This window comes from Copadichromis virginalis, linkage group LG8, assembly GCF_057382275.1.
Source record: "Copadichromis virginalis isolate Kocher_CV1m ecotype Utaka linkage group LG8, C_Virginalis_male_GT1.1, whole genome shotgun sequence".
In the NCBI taxonomy this organism is placed as follows: domain Eukaryota; kingdom Metazoa; phylum Chordata; class Actinopteri; order Cichliformes; family Cichlidae; genus Copadichromis; species Copadichromis virginalis.
In genome coordinates, this window is record NC_140625.1 from 24,223,831 (window position 1) to 24,245,000 (window position 21,170).

Here is a 21,170-nt window from a genome sequence, read left to right on the forward strand (position 1 = left end):
ACTGAGATACCGTGTCCGCTGCACTCTCCTGACATCTGCTGTAGAAATTGTGCAATTACTATTTTAGACAATCAATTTCAAGCGGCTTAATGCTGGGGGGGGGGGAAGCCGGAAAATGAGCAGAAAGGGGAACATAAAATACCTACTAAAGTAAGTTGTTTTTACTTTCATAATTTTTACTTTTCTAAACAACCTAAGTAACCTATAGTCTTTAAAAACAAACAAATAAACCAAACCAAAAGAAGGTAACAGGGATATTTTAAACTAGAATTACCCTTTAGATCCCATTGTATAGTTCCACCAAGCAGTTAGGACTTCTCTAGACCTGATCTTTGGGATATAAAATGTCATTGTTTCGTCATTTCCATCGTCATTTTATCCTCTCTGATATTTGTGTGATATTTCCTCCTAAATCTGAATTCTAGGTTATTGGGTAAAAATATCTTCAGTCTTGCAGTGCTGTGAAAAAGTATCCTGTCCCTTATGTTTCAAATCATAAAACTAATTTTAATATTGGATAAAGACAACATGAGTAAATACAAAATGTATTTTTAAATGATTATTTGATTCATTAACAGAAAAATGCTATCTAAACCTACCTGTGAGAAAAAGTGATTTCGCCCTGACCCTTATAACTGGTTGAGCCACCTTTGCCAACAAGAATCCGATTTGTTAAATGACAAATTAAGTGTGTTTTATCACACTTTTTCTAAAGCTGATTTCAATTTCATGAGCTACACTCAGCCCTGATTACTGCCAGACCTGCTAAACAACAGTAAAATAAAATAAAAAAGGACCTGTTTGACAGAATGAAGTAGGCTAAAAGATCTTAAAAAGCAACGAATCAGGCCGTGATCTAAAGAAACTCAAGAAAAGATGAGAAATAAAGTCACAGGGTTACAAAGACCTTTTTAAGGCTTTGGGGCTCAAGCGAACCCCGGCAACAGCCACAAACTGGTGTAAATCTAACAGGATTTCATAAATAAATTCATAATGTTGATGATATGAAACATTTAGATTTGTGACAAATATGTAAAACTAAATATATAGAGCTCACTAAAAATGGGATAGCCATGTGCTCATAGAAACCTTCACATCTGACCTCAAAAAACCAAAATCGAATAATTTCATCACTGAGTACAAATGAACCCTGGTCCCTGCCTCTTCATCCTTTACTTGGGAAGAATTGTACATATTTTCAGCAGTCTTTAAAAATACTCTAGGAATCACTAGTTCATGATACACTAATTGCATGTGGATATGTTTCAGTTAAATGCACAGGGAGATCTTAATGATCTCAGGCACGAACACTCAAAAACAAAATTAAGACTCATCGCGTTGTACTCAAAGCTGGTTTATTCAATTTACGATTAGACCCTGAAGTTTGCGTACACATACACACACACGCACACACACACACACACACACACACACACACACAAACAAAATTAAGCACCACTCTCTGTGCCTGTACAGTGCAACATGCTGAAACAAACACACAAAACGTATTAATGACACGGCATATATCCAATCCACACAGAAAGTCATCGTTAGTCGGTACAAACATGTATTGTTTGGATTGTTTGCTATGGTGAAAGTAATTACCTGGATTCATTAATCAGAGAGCAGCACAGCTTCCCGAATCACAATAGGAATGACGACTTTATTGGATTAGTTGGATTAGATATACAGGGAGTATGAATTAATGGCCCATTAGAAAATACAAAAAAATAGTGGTCCTATGTATTGCTGGACAGAACTAGAAAAAGTATATAAAAATGGCGCACAGTTTAAACATAAAACAGAATAAGACAACAATCTGTTATTTTACAACTTATTTACAGAAGCCATGGTCTCAAGGTAGTCTCGTCTCTGTAGACTCCTAAAGCTTCACTAGCAGGCGTGTTTGTGTGTGTGTGTGAGACTGCAAATAAATTATACTGCTCCACAAACTCCTGCTGTGTGCTGCCAGTGCTGGCTCTGTGCTTCACGAATATCACGCATGGAGCACACTACATAGAAAATAACGATGCATGAGCTATCGCGTTCACATCTTTTATCTTTGGAGACTCAAATATAAGATGTCAAAATTAGTACACATCTCCATTTCAAAGGCAGAGAGAGAGATCTCAACTGAATTTAAACTTTCTTTTTTACATTATTGGGAAACAACTTTTTTTGTGTGGTTTTTTTATATGTTTAAAAGAGCGTGTGAGGGTATCAAAGGACAAAACAGATTAAGAGCTTGTTAAGTTTGACAGCACTTCTTGGAAACGTCTAGCACGTTCTCCAAGAAAGGATAGAAATGTCATGAATGAGCTAAAAGAACAGAGAGAAGATTACAGATATTGTTCCATTATCATTAGACTCCACACGCTGGAGTCCTGACTGACGTGAAGCCACACAGTTTCCTCTGTGAGTCTTCTATCAGCTGCATGTTGCTGTCTTGTAGATGGTATGCGATGCTGCTTCTCTCCTTGGGCAAACAGGGAAGTCTATGCTTGGAAGTCATTTCCAAAGTGTCTCCTCTGTTCTTCGGTCATGGACAGGTAGGTGGCCCTCATAGTGGGAGAGTACTATAGACAAAACACCAACACAGAGACATATATAGAGAATATTACAAGTCTGTTGTATTAGATTGTGGTGATGTAAACATGTAAAACTCATTTGTAATGGAAGAAAGTAGGGAAAATGGGCTTAAAGGAACAGTCCACTGAATATCTATCTTAATGTATCAAATTCACTCTACTGTGGCACTGACATGAGAAATGTTTGAGGCTCTCGACTCCCCTAGTGGGACTTAAAGCAGGGAAAGCATGGATGATCAGGTTAAAAAAAACAGGTGAAGTGAAACTACAGAAGAATGAATATATAGTACATGTTTATAGTATAGCTACACGCTAGACAGTTTATTAGTTACACCTATCTAGTTCTGGGTTGGAGCACCTTTTGCTTTCAGACCAGCTGTAATTTTTGCTTTAATAGGAGGGTTCATAATTTTTTCAAATCACATTTAAAGTCAATTAAATCACCTTTCTTCCCCATTCTGATGGATGCTCAGTTTGAACTTCAGCAGGTCATCTTGACTATTTTTACATGCCTAAATATCTTGGGTTGCTGCCATGTGATTGGATGACTAGGTATTTGTGTTAGCAGTGGAATAGGTGAGCGTATGGCTGGCGAACGTATGCGTATATAAAGACTACTGGCTAGTATATCAACAAAAATTCTGTGTTGGAGAGTATGCAAACTTTTAAATGCCAGATTTCATTCCTACAGTGGTTGAATATTAGTTTCTAAGACAAAGTTTCAGTGGAGTATTCATTTAAATCATAACAGACCATGGCAGGGTAAAATATTTTAGATATCACCTATAGTTTGTTTTAAAAGGCCAATCCTTTATTCATTAAATACACACATAGCATAAAGTATGAAACACTTTCCAGGTAAAATCCATTTTATTGCAGTGCACAGAATCCCTACTGCTAACACTTTTGTGTCAGTGCTAGGTGTAAAACGAAATGACCGGAGAAAGACTGCATGCACATAGGAGCTGACTGTGAAAGTACCCAGAGACGCAACTACCGTACCACCCTGTGAACACCAGGGGCTGAAATACCCTTGCTAAGTGAACCTATCTGCGACGGGGACAATAGGTTGCAGATTAAAAGTCATGCTAAACAGGAGAACTGCACAGGAGACGAGATAATGTGAGGTGAAGGAGAAATGATAGGAGATGGAACAGAGGGACAAGTGAGGGACTTTATTCCTGACAGAGAGAGAAGAAAAGACTTACTCGATTTCTATACTGCTGAGAGTATATCTCCAAAAGTTGATTAAAAAAAGAGGGAATATAGAAATGAAAGATACAAACAAACATACACATGACAAACAAACAAACAAACAAAAAATATATAAAAGAAGCTGTTAGCCGAAGATGACTGCATGATTCTGTACAGTTATAGCCACGAGGAAGAAATTAACATGCATATTATTTGGTTGTATTAAAGAGTCAAAAGACAGAGCATATCACATGTTTAGTTGGTACTTTAGCTGGAATTAAAGGTTGAAGGTTAATGATAATGATGGCTAACTTAAAAAGAATTACATACATTAAAACTGCAGTAACACATGTATAAATTTGGTTCAATTTAGATTCTAAACATATAAGCAATCTTTAATAAAACATCTGAGCAGGAAAAAGGATAAAAACTTATTTCTTTCCTATAACTGTAAGCAAAATCCAGATTAGAGATCTGTAAAATGGTGTACAGCATGCTATTAGGAGCGTGTGCTGAATGAAAACTTCATTTAAAATGTTTCTATTTTTATCTCTGTGATATAACAGGAGACTAGAGGCCCAGCAGGGTGCTGAGTTAATTCAGTGAGGAAGAAAAACTTGTGTGTTGACAGTGAAAGAGTTTATGGGTTACGGCCTGTGTCACCTTATCCCGAGAGAGAGGCCTGAGAGAGGCTAAATGATGTTCTGTTCATATTAAATATTAACTAAATTACTTCTCCTCTCCTTGCTTTGGCACTGTAAGCCAGCCTCCTGTATGTTGTTCACAGCAGAAAATAAAAGCCACAGTGTAAAACACATGAGTATCTGGTTAAATACTATAAAGAACCTTTAAAAAGAGTGGATTTAATCGGAACTAAAATGTAAGTGACGTGAATGTAAAATGTAACAAAGGAGGTTAGCTGAGTCACCAAGTTAAAAAAATGAAAGAAATAATAAGCTGTTATTTCTAAGAAAACCACTTCCTGAGTTTAACTGAGAAAGAAATGACATCATAGGAAGGACTTGGCCTCTGGGACCCAACGCACCGATGGGGGTGGAGAGCCTCGTCCTATCAGAGGCACATTCTCATACCGTGGATTTCCCCCGAAAAGAGCTGTGTGGTTCCTGCAGAAAAAAATGAGACAAGTGACTCGGATATGGCTCAAATTTCTGATGTCACTTTCCGCCCCCCCCCCAAAGTTGTTTTTTTTTTGACTCACATGTACTCAGACATTGGGGCATTGGAGACAGCCGGGGCGGGCGGGTGCAGGCTGGTCTGGCTGCCCATGCTGCTGCTGTAGCTGCAGAAGCTGTGCATGTTGGTGTGGTCAGGGTTCTGAGACCCTAATCTCCTTGCCCGTGGGTTGAACGGGTCCTCCTCATCCATGTCATCGTAATCTTGTTCCCTTCAGTGAAAAATTAGGAAAGGAGCATCAGAGGAAAGGTTTACGATATTGCATTTCTTGGGTACGGTGTGAATGACGCCTGATGAAAACAAAACTTCAAATTACAGTATTCTTTGGTATGTGCTGGCTTAGACGGTACACCGGGATGTACATAGAGAATGGTGCAGAATGAGAAAATGAGGGCGCTCAAGCAGGCAGACAAGCCTGAAAATGTACTGACCTGCAGGCAATTTGTCTCCATGCCCTGGGAATGGCACACAGCATGACAGTGAAGGCACAGGCTGCCAGAATGGAGAACAGGCAGAGGTACAGTACACCCTCCACTCCATCATAGCACACCCCCACCATTGCATCCAGGTAGTCCTAAAGAGGTCAAATGCAGAACACAGATATGTGGCCAAACTGTTTGCTCATTATCTGTACTCTCGCTGCCATGTTTGACTACACAGCGGAACAAAATGAGCCAAAGATGAAAAAGCACTTAGTGCACCGGTGTGCGTCATCATTTTCTTCATTTATGTCTTGCACATTCGGTGGGACTTCAACATCATTCACGTAAACCGCATTGCAGTCATGAACCGCACTGTGCAAACAAACTTGCAAACAACAAAAGAGGTTTTTAAAATTACTTTTATCTTCTCTGCTCTCAGTTCCACTTTCAGTTTTACTCTGAAATCCTGAATGGCCACTTACTCTCAAGTTGACCTAGTTGTGCTTCTCTAATGCCAATTAGGATGCAGTGAACAAACCTTGTTGAGCCCCCTGCAGTCCAGCAGGGCGGTCAGCTGGTGCAGACTGGCCTCCGAGGAGTTGAGCAAATGTTGTATACCCAGGAGATCTCTCTGTGGAGGGGTCAGCGTATCATTGAAAAACACTTCAGCCCTTATTTTTTTTCTCAAACTACAGCATAAAAGTGTTTCTGTGTGCCATACCTCAGCCGTAGGAAACAGTGGTACAGCAAACTGCAACAGACCCTGGATCTGGATCTGCATGGTGGTCAGAGACCTCTGGAAGATGGCCAGAGGCTGCAAACAAAAGTACAGAAGCAAATGAACAGCAAGCAAATAACACATATGAATGCAGCAAGCCTTTGGCTGAGTAATAGAGGTACTGTAATATGTACAGTAATTTAAAAAAAGCCTCAAAAACTATAGGTAAAAACATTAATGCCATAATAATTGGCTTTGATTTTATGTCACTGATCTGGTTTGGATTTATTGAAATGGAAAATCCAGGTTAATGGTCAAAAAGACTGGCCTAAGCTAAATCTAATTTTCATTGGAGGTATTGGGTGTTATCACAGTTTGTGTTTCCCCCTGTTTTATACAGCGATTTCAGATTTTACAACTTTATTAAAAACCCAACTTTTTCTTATGATAATATAAATACAAATAAAATTTTTATATGTCAAAACGTCAGATTCTTCACTTCATTTTAACATGCTTTGATTTTGGTTACTTGAGACACAATATCCCATCTCAACAACAGATCTATGTTCCCACCAGCAGGGGGCAAAATAAGCATCCAAATTCAGCCCAGAGTAATGGGATAGTCTGTTCTACCTGAAACACAATCGTTCCTGCCTTTTTTTTTAAAATTAACATTCAAGTATGATCATATATCAATTAATCTGCCATATCTTCAAAGTAAATCTGTATCTTCACAGTCATCCAGCCTAACAAGACGAGCCTGGAAACCCCCACGCCTGGGGCACAGTGTTAAATTGAAACAAGATGTGGTCAATTACCTCAACTATACATAAATGTAATTGCTTTCCTCTGATCTGACATTTTTCCTCGATCTACACGATCGTCCATGGCCCAGTAGCTCTCTGCTACACAGTCGACTGGCTTCAATTGATTTTCCCCCCCCAACTTTAGCTTGAGTGAGTTTGTTCTAAGCCAAATAAAGTGAAAAAATAGGACAAAGACAGTGCATGGAGGAGGACAGTAAAAAAAAAAGAGAAGAGATGATAAAAATAGATAAAGAGTTGGCACAGGAGTGATGCCAAAGGCAGTGTTACGCTGGGGCAGGAAGGTAGACCCGCAGGGCACTGCGGAGAGACAAACACCTAAGAGAGTAAGATAAACAGGGGGGAGAAGCTTGTTTGCTTGCCAGTCAGTGTGAATTCCTGTATCTGCCAGCTTGCTTGTGAACTTTGCACCTGTTGGCTATCTGTGTGACAGTGAAAAGAGCGCTGACTTTGTTTACCAGGCAAGGTGACGCTTGTCTGCCCTCTGCCGCTGTGCTCTTGTGGTGTGCTCCTCGGGGCATGTCTACAAGAGCCAGATAATAAGATCTGAGGTCTGGTGAACCAGAACTTACAGAAATTGACTTAACTGCTGACTGATGTCAGCTGGGAAGTCAGTGAAGTGACCCACAAACTGCTTCCCTGAAGAGTAACTCCACAGATCCTCAGAAGAGTGGGAGGAGAAGAGATTCTCCAGGTTGTTTCATCTAACGTGCAATTTCATAGCCTTTGTCTCGGCAGTTTTGTAACACTAAGGTATGCTTTGTCATGCATCAAGGAAGCAAGAACAGAAAGAGAGAAAAATAATGGCGACAGTCTTTGATCCTTGGTGGTTTTATAACTCCTCTGCTAGAAGTTAGGATGTAACTCAGACAGACAGGGCTGGACGAAGGGAAAGCCTGACAAAGATGAAGCCTGAGGGGCAAAGAAATGAGCAAAGACTGAGCATCGCAAATTACAGTTCAAAAGACATGAAGGCATTTTGCTGTTAAAACGGAGCGACATTTGTTTTTTGTAGCTATTAATATCGATTAGTATCGCCACAACAACAGCTGTCTTAAGTCTGTTTAAATGAGTCAGGAATGACCTTGCTCGTATTTAAATGGTCTTTTAAATGCTGTTTACACAATTCACATTTCTGAGATAAAAAAAAAAAAATTCAGATAAGTTTCTTTTTAATAAATAAAAAAAAAGAATAAGTAACAGTTTCTTCTTTAAACTTCTAAGATGGAGTTTTGAGGAGAAATTTGGAGTCTTTTAAGGGCTGATTATAAAAAAGAATATAATATTAATCCTGCCATAATTAAACTAATATTAGGCTTAATCATGAATCTGTTTGATATTTCCTCATTAATACCTTTAAAAAAGTAAAAAAAAAAATCAGGACAAAGCGTCTATTTGAATGTTGATGCAGTGGGTAGTTTGAACAGATTTGTTAAATTCAAAATAAACATACACTCACGGGACACTTTATTAGGTACACCTTACTAGTCTTCGAACTTCTTTAATTCTTCATGGCACACATTCAGTAAGGTGCAGGAAACTGCTCAGAGGTTTTGCTCCATACTAACATGATAGCGTCACACAGTTGCTGCACATTTGTTGAGTGCGCATCCATGATGCAAATCTCCTGTTCCACCAAGGTGCTCTACTGGATTGAGGTATGGTGTCTGGTGATGTTCAATCTCAGTTTGAGATTTTTTGAGCTCTGCGACACGATGTGTTATCTTGCTGGAAACAGTATCCACACTGCTACACCACCAGTAGGAACTTATGTAATGATATAAGGCAGGACAGATGCTTTCATGTCGCTTTTGTCAAATTCTGTTCTCGCCATTCAAATGTCACAGCAAAAATAGAGACTCATCAGACTAAGCAACATTATAATCTTCTATACTCCAGTTTTGGTGAACCTGTGTGAACTGTACTCTTGTTATCAGCTGACAAGAGAGACAGCCTGTGTGGTCTTCTGCTGCTGTAGCCCATCTGCTTCAATATGTTGTACACTCAGAGACGCTCTTCTGCATACCTTCTGCTATGTTCCTGTCCTATAAGCTTGAAACAGTCTGGCCATTCTACTCTGACCTCTGGCATCAACAAGCCATTTTCACCCAGAGAGCTGCTGCTCACATGATATTTTTTCCTTTTTGGGCCATTCTCTGCAAACCCCTGAGATGACTGTCTGGGGAAATCCCAGAAGATCGGCAGTCTTTGAAACAATCAGAGCAGCCCATCTGGCACCAACAACCAACCACAACACAGTTCAAAGTCACTTAAATCGCCTTTTTTGTCCCATTCTGATGCTTGGTTTGAATTTCACCAGCCCATCTTGAGCATGTCTTCATGCCTAAAAGCAGTGAGTTGTCACCCTGTGACTCTTACATTTCTGTTAACTAGCAGCTGAACATGTGTACCTAATAATGTTGATGGCAAGTGCATAGCCACCAAAATAACAACATTTAACAACGTTAAATTGTATCTGTAAAATACCCAGCAAGTGTCCAGTTTTACCTGCACATCATAAATCCTCATTTATGGATAAAGATTTAATTTCAAATGTCTACAGAACATTTCTTTGTGTTAATCAAAACTCTTTTGGCTTAGATGTGTGGACATTTTATGACCTGCAATTTTTGCGAGGAGCTCTGCAACACATCCCGTTTCCTACCTGCTGGAAGGGGTTGGAGAGAGTCTGGTTGCAGTACAGATAGTAATGAACAATATCTGAGAAAACACAAACACAAAAGCAGGCAGAAAATGTTTTTTCATCATCATTGTCCTCGCCTTGCTAAATATCAATTATCGCCATGGCCACAAATTTAATGTCACATAATGAATCCATTAAACGATCATTATTATTCACACCACACTTACCAGCACTGATGACATCCTTTGTTTTACTCATGATGTATTTGTCAGGGGAAATGCAGAAATCACTCGTGCCCTAAAATAAAACAGGAGATGTGAGAGGAGTGGAAAGAGAGTGGAAAACAAGGACATATCAGAAAAAAAGATTGAATGGTTCACATTTCATGACTCACAAAAAAATTCATGACTCACATTTCAAAGAAGGAATGATGTGGTGTGTCAAATGAAAGTAATCAGCTTGACAATTATTTATACATATTTTGTACTAAAACATTTTTCCAGAAACATGAATAGTGATTGCTATCATTTTTAGCGCCTTTTGACACAGTAGAGGGAATACGGCTGTTTTTGTACCCCTTTAACACATCTTAACAGGAATGCTTTTCAATTCAATGCAAAGTGCTAACAAGAAACCTGCCTTGGCAAAAATAACAAAAGACAAGTGGCAGTCTCCGCTGAACTGTGCCGTCTGAATGCTAAATGTCCCCGGGGCTCAGGACAAACACTGCGTGTAGCTTAACCTTCTCTGGGGGGTACGCTAATGAGCCCCACACAGAAGAGATAAAGCAAACTGTGTTTCCCAGCAAACCTGAGCTAGTTTGTTAGAGACGAGCTCTGCAATTCAGGAGCAAGTCTGTTAGAATTCCTGAAGGGACGACAGTGAATCTCAGAAAATGCAAAGTTCTGACTACCCACTGTTGGTAATTAGGAGTTCTGCCAATGGGGTGTATTCATTATGCATTTATTTACTAAGGATTCAGCCATTAATTTAAGTGCAGTCTGCACACAGACAGGATGTGAAGATTATCTTGCAGGTCTGTCAGTCACACCTGTAAATGCAGTCATACATGAAGCTGATCAGAAACTCAGATAAATCCAGATTCTATGTACTAAACAGTTGTTAGTTCCTGTGGTTGTGGTGGGTGTTTTCGCGTCATTAGAGCAGGGCAATGAAATGCATTCTTATTTAAAGTGGGACACAGCTGCGCGACTGCAGTGGCAAATCGATTTTCACAAGTTCAGCTCTCAGTCGGGGTGGAGGAGGTCGAAGATTTTCAGACATTTTCAGATGGCAGTGGTACGTGGAGGTTAAAGAGGTCACCATGTGTGTGGCGTTCCTGCACATACGCACAAATTCTCCATAGGTGCTAGCTGGCTCGCTGAGCTGAAAAATTGTGTAGAACAATTACATCTAAACAGGAATGTTGGCCTGTCCTGTGTTCAGTCTGTAGTGCCTGAAAATGCTGTCAGTGATTTTATTATAAATGAGGTTTTTGCATAAATTCAATCGAATAGTAAATTCAAAAGAGACCTTTCAATTAATGAGTACTTTCACATCTTTCTCTATGTTAAATTTTGTTTTTTGGAATTAGGGCTGAAAAGATCAAAAAATGCAAACAAATAAACACATTCTAACTGCTTTTGCCGCTTTTCTCTATTTGATATAAATTCTAAAAGAATTTGTTTAAAGAAGACACCTGATTAAAGCATAAAGAATGAATCAACATTTATTAAAGATGAAATGCCTTCATACAATGATGTCTACAAGTCTGTTATTAGAAACTGAAAACTGTGAAGTCCACACTGACTCACAAGCACCAACTGTCTGCCTAACATTTATGCAAGCAGTTTGCATATAACCATCACATTTATATAAAGGAACACACACACATGAAATCTGGGCCTTTCACATAAACATCTCCTTTAAGAAGTAACACCTGCATCGACATAAGCACAAGCTCCTATTTACACATATAAATGATGTCTGAGGAGCCAGTGCAGATTCTTCATGTAATTGCTTTTACGAAGCCTTTATGATGTTTACTCCCAGGCAAAGAAAAGGCCCAGGTGGACTTTATCTATAAATTCTCAGAAACAGAGGTACAGTAAAAGCCAATTTCTATCCCGACTATCTACACAAATGTATCATCTAGGGTTATACACTGGATCCTTAATGAATTTATTTGACTACCTGTCATAAAAAAAGGAAAACATTTCAGAAATTTGTCAAAATAATATTTTTCATTGTTAGTTATTTTGTTATTTATTTTGGTATTAATTAATAGCAAACTGATTTCACATATTTACACCCAAATTTGAGCACATGGACTTCTCAGAAAAAAAACTCTGCAATGAATTGAGCATAAAATTAAACAGCTAAAAGTAATTTTTCTGTCAAGGACTGCAAGTAAATAACTAATTTGGCATTCTAATCAAAAAAACATGTTTTCTGATTTTTAAACATTTTTTTGCAAAACAGTACATCAGAAAATTCAGGGTTAACTATAATTATATACTGGTATTAAAAATATCATTTTTAAAGATCTTGCGTATAGCAGTTAATTAACCATTACAGAAACATAAAGAAATATTATCAGTCCTACTAATTTCATGTCAAACTCATTTTACAGTTTGATGTTAAGTGGAATAAATGAGTGGACCTCCACTGTCTGTCAATCTAAAGAAGTTTAACTACACATTTAAACCCTGAGATATTTAAATATCAGAAAAACCTGATCAGTAATGCTGTTCTAGAAAGTTTAAAGAAATCTGTCAGCATGGCCCCTAAATTATGACAAATTAATGTCTAAAATTACAGAAAACGTTACTGTAGCTCACTGAGTTTTTGTTAATTCACATAAAATGCCAATTTTTTTTATTGAATTTATGTATAAATCTTTTTAACTCTGGACCCCCACCCCCCCGAGAAAAGTTTCACTTTGTATCTGTCTTGTATACAGTGTACTGTCAGCACAGTGGTTCAGTAGTTAGTGCTGTTATCTACTAGCAAAATGTTTCGGGGTTCAAACCTGACCAAAATCATTTCCAAGTGTATGAATGAATAATAAAATATATTGATGGTTTTCTAATAGAGCTACTCTTACACTCTTTTAACAGATCTGTGTATGTGCTGTTTTAATAAAGTACAAAATTGTCACCAGAGTTTCAAGACTGGGCTCTACAAGGTTCGGCCCACAAGAATAAGAATAAGAACAAGCTGTTGTACCGCTAAAGACAGGTTCTTTATTTTTTAAGGGTGTACAAATCACTCATTCAGCCTCAGCCTCAGTGACACCCAGCAGACACGTTACATACAAGTGAGACGTAATGATTTTGTAACACACACAAAATCATTACGTCTGAGAGGACAAGATGTACCCGTGACTCTTCTGAAGCAATTTATGAAAAGTTATATTATTCATTTATCAAGGGGAGATGTAGAACAAGAAGACTTTTTAGTTAGATTACCATGTAATTTACTGGATGATTTCAAGTTCCTTAAAGGGAAAGTACTGTCTTTCCGTTGAGATAAGCCTTACACACCATAGATGGACCTGAACGCAGCATGTGTCATGGTGCAGGAGACTAAATGGACAGGATGAATCATCTACTGAGAAATTCTGTATTTGTCTGCATTTGCAATGTCTTGACCGGTGGATGCAGATGGGGGTTTTGGTGTTTTAGTCATACATGTGTGCCGTAGCATTGCTATAAAAGGAAACCATTAGTGTCATTGTGTCAGGAAATGAAGACCACACCGAGTGAAGCCTCGCAAAGAAGACTTGAACATGCAGATAAAAAGGAAGATAAACCCAGACACCACTGTGCAACAGATCAAACTTCTCGCTGTTACTTACTCCTGATTACTTGACGCTCATTATCTCCAAATTTAATTCAAACGTGTAAACAATCCTCTGCTGCCCTGAGTAAAAAAAAAAAAGCAACATCCAGCAACAAAACTGAGAAAAATAGCACAGACGCCCGAGGCAGCTTAGTCAAACACCAGTGCTCAGCCACCTGATATTCATCGTGTCTCATGTTTCTCTCTATTTTCACGGTGAGTTCTCACCTCCACATCGATCAAACACTTGCGCGGCTTTTTTAAGCCTTGGGACGATGAGAGAGGAAAAACACTGAAATTAATCACCTACTCAGTGTGAATACGGCAATTGGATTCGTGTTGTCATAATCCTTGAATTGGAATCGGGTTATTGAGCTCTGTATAATGCTGCTGAGAAGGTGTGGGTTTGCAATTTTATTCTTTTGTCAGTCTATTTTTAGTGCCGTGTGTTTTGACAGCAGAGATCAAAAGCTCATGACGTGGTAGACGGATAGCTGTGATCAGAAGAATTTGAGATTGGGCAGTTTTAGAACCTGTTTAGATGACTCTGTGCATCTGTGAGGGATCTCTGTCACTTAGACTGATTTCATAAATATTTTTGTAACCTTAACATCCTGATAAAGCTTAAATACTTGGCTTTTAAGCTTAGAACCACTAATTAGCAGCTAATACCTTAAATAGATAGATAGTTTCTGCAAACTATCAAGTATCATAAGAGAGGTGACCAGTTTAGGGTATTTTATATCAAAGTAAGTCAGTCACTCAGGGGTAAGAAAGCGAGGGAGCTTACCACAGCGGTTGCCAGGTCAGCTCCCAGTGAAGTCCAGCTCAGGACTAGCGTCAGCACTCCAAACACCATCATCCTGCAGAAATACAAAGAAACAACAGGGTCAGGTTGAAACTCAGTGCAGTGATCTGTTTATTTGCTAAATTAAACTAAGATTAACTGAAGGCTCAGTGAACCAGGACACAATGGCTCATTAAAGCTTGGTATTTATCCAAGTGAATGAGTCAGTGATTTAAATACTTGACCCGGTTTGCATTAGGCTCATTCCAATTACTTGCAGTGATTACAGGTAAACACTATTGTAATCACACTGCTAGAAAACCAAGAAGTACTCTGGGTTTGTCATACGAATCTGCACTTATTATATCAGTGGTATATCAGCACCTTCAATTTGATATGGTTCCTACATCAACATTCTTTTGAAGCTGTGTTTTTGAGCCACTAATATTAAGTCTAATCACTCCATTTAATCTGTGTCTTTGCACTGATAGAAAAATCACAAAGATGAATGCCATGAATGCTAAGAGACGCTTCAAAGTAGAGTTGAGTCATTATCTTTGCAAGCAACTGCTTTTCCAAACTAGTAATAAAGCGACCCCTTTGGAATAGTTGCATGTTTTAACCATGTCTTATAACTACTGTATATAACAAAATAACAATCAAAATGAAGAAACAAAAAGAGCTATTGTAGAGTCCGTGTCATAACAGCTTCTGCTACTCATAAGAAATGGCTCGCGACCCAAGAGGAAGAAATGCTGATGTCACTGGGCTGTCATCACCAGAAAAAGTCACAGCAGTCATGTTTACTTCCATGGAGTTGATTCTGCTGCTTCAACATACAGCTGCAGAAGAACAGCTAATCTTCAACAGTGCTCATCCGCTCTGTTTGCCGACATCTGATTATAGCGAACTCAGTGGATGGATGTTCCTGCACCCATGTGTTTGTTTTACAGTGAATCCATACCCTGATGATGTCAACTTATTAGATGATAAGATGATGACATCAAATGATTTACACAGAGGCTGAGAGATTGCAGGCCCTGGCTGTCCATTTTGGCATGCAGGAAAGTGTTGATGTACTAAAATAGGAGATCAATACCTATTAAAGACAATCATAGATCAGCTCTGGTTAAGTGAAAAGAATTTCCAGAAAATCCAATAAGCTCCTGATTCATGTCACCACAGTTTAAATCGGATTTTTTTTCTATGCATGTCCAGGCTCATCGCCAGCCTGTTCATCTTTCAGCACCCCACAGATCCCAGGCTAATCCATTTCTCAATGCACTGAATTGATACTGAGCTCCCAATATTGAACTTACAATCCGCTACTTCTGTCCTTTTCTCTTTATCTCTACTTCTCTATATATTCCCTTTGCCCTCTCTACAGTGTATTTTCAACGCCCTCTGCCTTCAAATCAGATCCTCATACTTAAAGTCTGTCTCCTTCCTTCTGTCTGATACAGACCTCTCACTAGGCCCAGACAATTTGCGAGATAGGAAAGAGAGTGAGGCTTCACAGATTCCTTATCTTATTTTAGACTCGACAAGCAGAACTAATGCAAACGTTCTTCACCGTCTTACTCGTTCACTGCGATAACTTGCATTAATATGTGATTATATCTGCATATGGCTATATAAGGGGTACTGTATAGAACACTTTACACCAGTATCACATCTGGTTCTTGGTGGTAACTACAACAACTATAAAGGGATAAGAAGAAAATTCTGATTCCTTTTCTGACACTTTTGTAATTCCTCCTCGCAGACAAGAGCCTCACAGGGTTACATTTGCTGTGCCAATTGTCTCTCTTTCTGTCAGCAAAATTACACAAAAGCTACATGGCCAAATTTCATCAAACCTGCTGCAGAGATATAGCAGCAGAAAAGAATGAACCTTTTGTATTTTGGTGCAAATTCTCACTTTCTCTAAAATTGATAGCTAGGACACCGGCCTTAGAAGACTGTGCTCTTCCTGTATTTTTCCCATGAAATACTAATGCTGCATCTCAAATCACATATTTCCTCTTTTGTTTGCCTAGAGTAGCCACACTAAAAAGAACAGCTACACCCGGTACACTCCAAGTAACTTGGTGGTATGCTTAAAACAGACAAAACCCTGAGTGTAAAATTCTGTACACTTTTCATTTTCACTAGCCACCATCTTGGTGATGCACCAATAATTTGTTTGACAGTAACAGGAATACATTGTCAGCATAGATGGAAACGCTACCGTTAGCTATCTATATCTATATTGATATCTATATCTATAGTTATAACAACAAATTAGAAAATTCTTTCATAACAACTATAATTATATTTTAGCATTAAAAATGCTGTTTTGATAAAGAGCTTGTGCATACTGGTGGATTAACTATTATACATACATTAACATAGAAAATGATTTTGGCAATTTAGGCTAATTTAGGCTTGTTAGCCCTGCAATAGACCGGCAGCCTGTCCAGAGTGTACACCGGCTCTCACCCCATGGCTGCTGGGATGGGTACTGAATTGGATGGATGTTAATTTAGGGTCATAAGAGTTTGAACAATGAAGAAAACTGGACTTCTTTATGTTTTCATTGTTCACCTAAGATGCTTCTTCAGTTCGCTTGTTTTCTCAAGCTCTTAAGACAACCATAAGTTGAATGATAACCTACACACTGCAGCTGTGTCTTGGCGTATATTTTATTTTCTTCGGTGTAAAAGAATTTAGCTTTGGATATGTGGACAAAGGTTTGACAAGTTGTAAATGTAAGAAAAGTTGGCAGCTTGTACAGCAATGGTCAAATGCTCCAACCGTTATTTCCAATGAGTGAATAGCTCTTTCTTCTTTTTTTTTTTGTCTTGGGTCAATTTGCTGGTCTGGAACATTCAGGTCTGTGTTATCACAATGCCAAAGAAGAAAGGCGAAAGGAATAGCCTGAGAGAAGCAACCGTTGCTGTCCACAGGGAAGCCTATCATACTACAGTGAGAAAGATTATTCACAACTGGAAAACAAGTCAGTTGCCAATCTTCCCAGCAAATTCACCCTAAAGCCAGACTTTGCAATGCTCAGAGAAACTGCACAAAAAAATATAAAAACAGTTAAGCTACATCTCAAACTCTACAGGCCACAGTTAGCTGGTTAATGTTAAAGTTCATGACAGTAGAGTTAGAAAAATACTAAACAAGCATGGCTTGTTTGGAAGAGTTAACGGGAGAAAAGCAAACATCTGTAACAAAAAAGAAAAAGGCAGTACAGCTTAATTTTGCAAAGTTGCATCTGAACAAACCACAAGATCTCTGGAACAACGTTCTTTAGACATATGGGACCATGTTTGGCAAAAAAAAACGAAACCAAAAAACACAGCATGTCAGTATAAACACCTCATATTAACTGTCAAGCGCGGTGGTAGAAGGATGATAATTAGCAATTTGAAACAGTAATCCATGCCTTTGTAGCCGTTCGGCTGGATTACTGTAATTCTCTTTATTATGGGGTGAGTCAATCTTCTGTTTTTCAACTGCAGCTAGTTCAGAATGCTGCAGCATGTCTTTTGACTGGCACTCGTAGATGCAAGCATATCACCCCAGTTTTATATTCACTTCATTGGCTGCCCGTGCATTTTAGGATCCATTTTAAGCTACTTTTATTTGGTTTTTAAATGTTTGTCCAATGCTGCCACTCTGTACCTCTCTGAGCTTCTTCATCCATGCATACCTTCCCGGTCCCTCAGGTTGACAGACCAGTTCCTCCTAAGCGTGCCCAGGACTAATCGTAAACTCAGAGGGGATCGGGCATTTACTGTGGCAGCACCAAAATTGTGGAATGAGTTGCCTTTACATGTTAGACAGGCGCCTTCCTTATCTGTTTTTAAATCACGTCTTAAAACATATCTATTCACCTTGGCTTTCAGCACAGCAGGACTTGTTGATGTTTCTTAATATGTTTCTTATTAATTATATTATTTTTAATTTTAAGATATTCTATATGTAAACTGTTTTCTCTTTGTTTTATATTTGTAGCACTTTGGCTAACATTGTCGGATGTAAAGTGCATTATAAATAAAGATGCTATGCTATGCTAATTAGGCTCGTTTCACAGTCACAGAACCTGGGTAGTCTGGAGACATCAAGTCAACCTCTCTGTATGCCAAAGTCAACCTGATTGAAATATTGTGGTGGGATCTAAAGAGACCAGTGCACAGATGAATACCTGCAAATCAGTGAACTGAAGCAAATTTGTAAAGAAGAGTGGGCCACATTGCTCCACAAGAATGCGATGATGATGTTGATTTATGACAAAGTTATACAGCAAAAGAAATTGTGGAAAAAAATCATGGGTTCCAGTTGGTTTTTCACAGCACTGGATAGAGTCCTGTGAAAAATGTTCAGATGACTTAAGCGTGTGTAGTGGTATGTAGAATTTTTCATACTGAGACCCAATGTAAATGGGAAGCGGGGCACATGAACTGCAAACTGCTCTGTGTTGAAAGGAGTTTTCTCTTTCATTCACCGTGCATTTCTCTGTCTTTGTTTTTCCAGTCTTTCCTCGTTTTGGCTCTGTAGCTACATGTTTCTGATCTACGGTAACTGAGCCCATCAGTTGATGAGTGTTTATTGTTTGATGTCTTCTCAACACTACATAGAGAAAAGGTAATTACTCTTCTTTGTAAAGTGCCCTGTGATGACTGTTGTTGCAAACTAGAGCTTTATTCCTAAAACTAAAGTGAAATTAAAATAAATTATTCAGTTTTGTGCTCTGTGAGACGAATGGGAATCAATGGGATACAAGGAAAATAGGGTTTAAAGTTGAGTCAAGTGCAAAAGTTACAGAGTTCAATGAGCAGGTCAGATGATGCTAGTAAATGCATTCAAGGATGAGGTCAAGTGACTGAATTAAATCAGAGTGGGAAGGGGATTTTCTTCTCTACTAAAAAATATTTTGCTGTAAACTTCTGTTATAGCTAGTCTATACAGGGAGTGCAGAATTATTAGGCAAGTTGTATTTTTGAGGAATAATGTTATTATTGAACAACAACCATGTTCTCAATGAACCCAAAAAACTCATTAATATCAAAGCTGAATGTTTTTGGAAGTAGTTTTTAGTTTGTTTTTAGTTTTAGCTATTTTAGGGGGATATCTGTGTGTGCAGGTGACTATTACTGTGCATAATTATTAGGCAACTTAACAAAAAACAAATATATACTCATTTCAATTATTTATTTTTACCAGTGACACCAATATAACATCTCCACATTCACAAATATACATTTCTGACATTCAAAAACAAAACAAAAACAAATCAGCGACCAATATAGCCACCTTTCTTTGCAAGGACACTCAAAAGCCTGCCATCCATGGATTCTGTCAGTGTTTTGATCTGTTCACCATCAACATTGCGTGCGGCAGCAACCACAGCCTCCCAGACACTGTTCAGAGAGGTGTACTGTTTTCCCTCCTTGTAAATCTCACATTTGATGATGGACCACAGGTTCTCAATGGGGTTCAGATCATGTGAACAAGGAGGCCATGTCATTAGTTTTTCTTCTTTTATACCCTTTCTTGCCAGCCACGCTGTGGAGTACTTGGACGCGTGTGATGGAGCATTGTCCTGCATGAAAATCATGTTTTCCTTGAAGGATGCAGACTTCTTCCTGTACCACTGCTTGAAGAAGGTGTCTTCCAGAAACTGGCAGTAGGACTGGGAGTTGAGCTTGACTCCATCCTCAACCCGAAAAGGCCCCACAAGCTCATCTTTGATGATACCAGCCCAAACCAGTACTCCACCTCCACCTTGCTGGCGTCTGAGTCGGACTGGAGCTCTCTGCCCTTTACCAATCCAGCCACGGGCCCATCCATCTGGCCCATCAAGACTCACTCTCATTTCATCAGTCCATAAAACCTTAGAAAAACCAGTCTTGAGATATTTCTTGGCCCAGTCTTGACGTTTCAGCTTGTGTGTCTTGTTCAGTGGTGGTCGTCTTTCAGCCTTTCTTACCTTGGCCATGTCTCTGAGTATATTGCACACCTTGTGCTTTTGGGCACTCCAGTGATGTTGCAGCTCTGAAATATGGCCAAACTGGTGGCAAGTGGCATCTTGGCAGCTGCACGCTTGACTTTTCTCAGTTCATGGGCAGTTATTTTGCGCCTTGGTTTTTCCACACGCTTCTTGCGACCCTGTTGACTATTTTGAATGAAACGCTTGATTGTTCGATGATCACGCTTCAGAAGCTTTGCAATTTTGAGACTGCTGCATCCCTCTGCAAGATATCTCACTATTTTTGACTTTTCTGAGCCTGTCAAGTCCTTCTTTTGACCCATTTTGCCAAAGGAAAGGACGTTGCCTAATAATTATGCACACCTGATATAGGGTGTTGATGTCATTAGACCACACCCCTTCTCATTACAGAGATGCACATCACCTATAATATGCTTAATTGGTAGTAGGCTTTCGAGCCTATACAGCTTGGAGTAAGACAACATGCATGAAGAGGATGATGTGGACAAAATACTCATTTGCCTAATAATTCTGCACTCCCTGTATAAATGTATAGAAAGTGAAAGCTTTGTCATCCTTACACAAGCCCCCATTAAATGTTCTAATTAAAACTGAGCAAAATGATAGAGATGTGACCTCAGAGCAGATATGCATGGGTACTGAGACCTCACTGCCAGTGCTAATTAGCTTGACATAGTAATCACATATTTCTCTCAGTTTCTAATTTTGGCTTCCACCTTGTGATTGCCATCTTACAAACCATCACAGACTAACTTGGACTGCAACTCATTAAATTGTGTTTATTTCCTCCGAGCAAATTTAGGAGATTGACCTTATTGTCTAAAATGTCTTAATTATGAAGACAGTTGTGGTAATATGGATTTACTTAGTCAGTGTGTACAATTAAGGTAAAGTATAATTATGATGATTATACTTAGTATAGTATAATTATTATGTGAATATAAATTGTTTCTAC

At 38.8% G+C, this 21,170-nt stretch overlaps 1 protein-coding gene across 2 annotated transcripts in view; it reads right to left on the minus strand.

Moving 5' to 3' along the window:
- Positions 1-1,338: 1,338 nt before the first annotated feature.
- ttyh2 (tweety family member 2) overlaps positions 1,339-21,170 on the minus strand; it is a 73,349-nt gene continuing 53,517 nt past the window's right edge. Inside the window, exons 6-15 of one of the 2 annotated variants that reach the window (XM_085466735.1) lie at positions 14,218-14,290; positions 9,812-9,881; positions 9,606-9,661; positions 6,120-6,212; positions 5,937-6,029; positions 5,408-5,550; positions 5,002-5,187; positions 4,828-4,906; positions 3,797-3,823; positions 1,339-2,576 (exon numbers count right to left, since the gene is read on the minus strand). In XM_085466735.1, coding sequence (XP_085322861.1) covers positions 2,496-2,576; positions 3,797-3,823; positions 4,828-4,906; positions 5,002-5,187; positions 5,408-5,550; positions 5,937-6,029; positions 6,120-6,212; positions 9,606-9,661; positions 9,812-9,881; positions 14,218-14,290 — 901 coding nt within the window. In that variant the 3' untranslated portion in view covers positions 1,339-2,495. The remainder of the gene's footprint in view (positions 2,577-3,796; positions 3,824-4,827; positions 4,907-5,001; positions 5,188-5,407; positions 5,551-5,936; positions 6,030-6,119; positions 6,213-9,605; positions 9,662-9,811; positions 9,882-14,217; positions 14,291-21,170) is intronic. The other variant, XM_085466736.1, reaches the window with a different exon arrangement.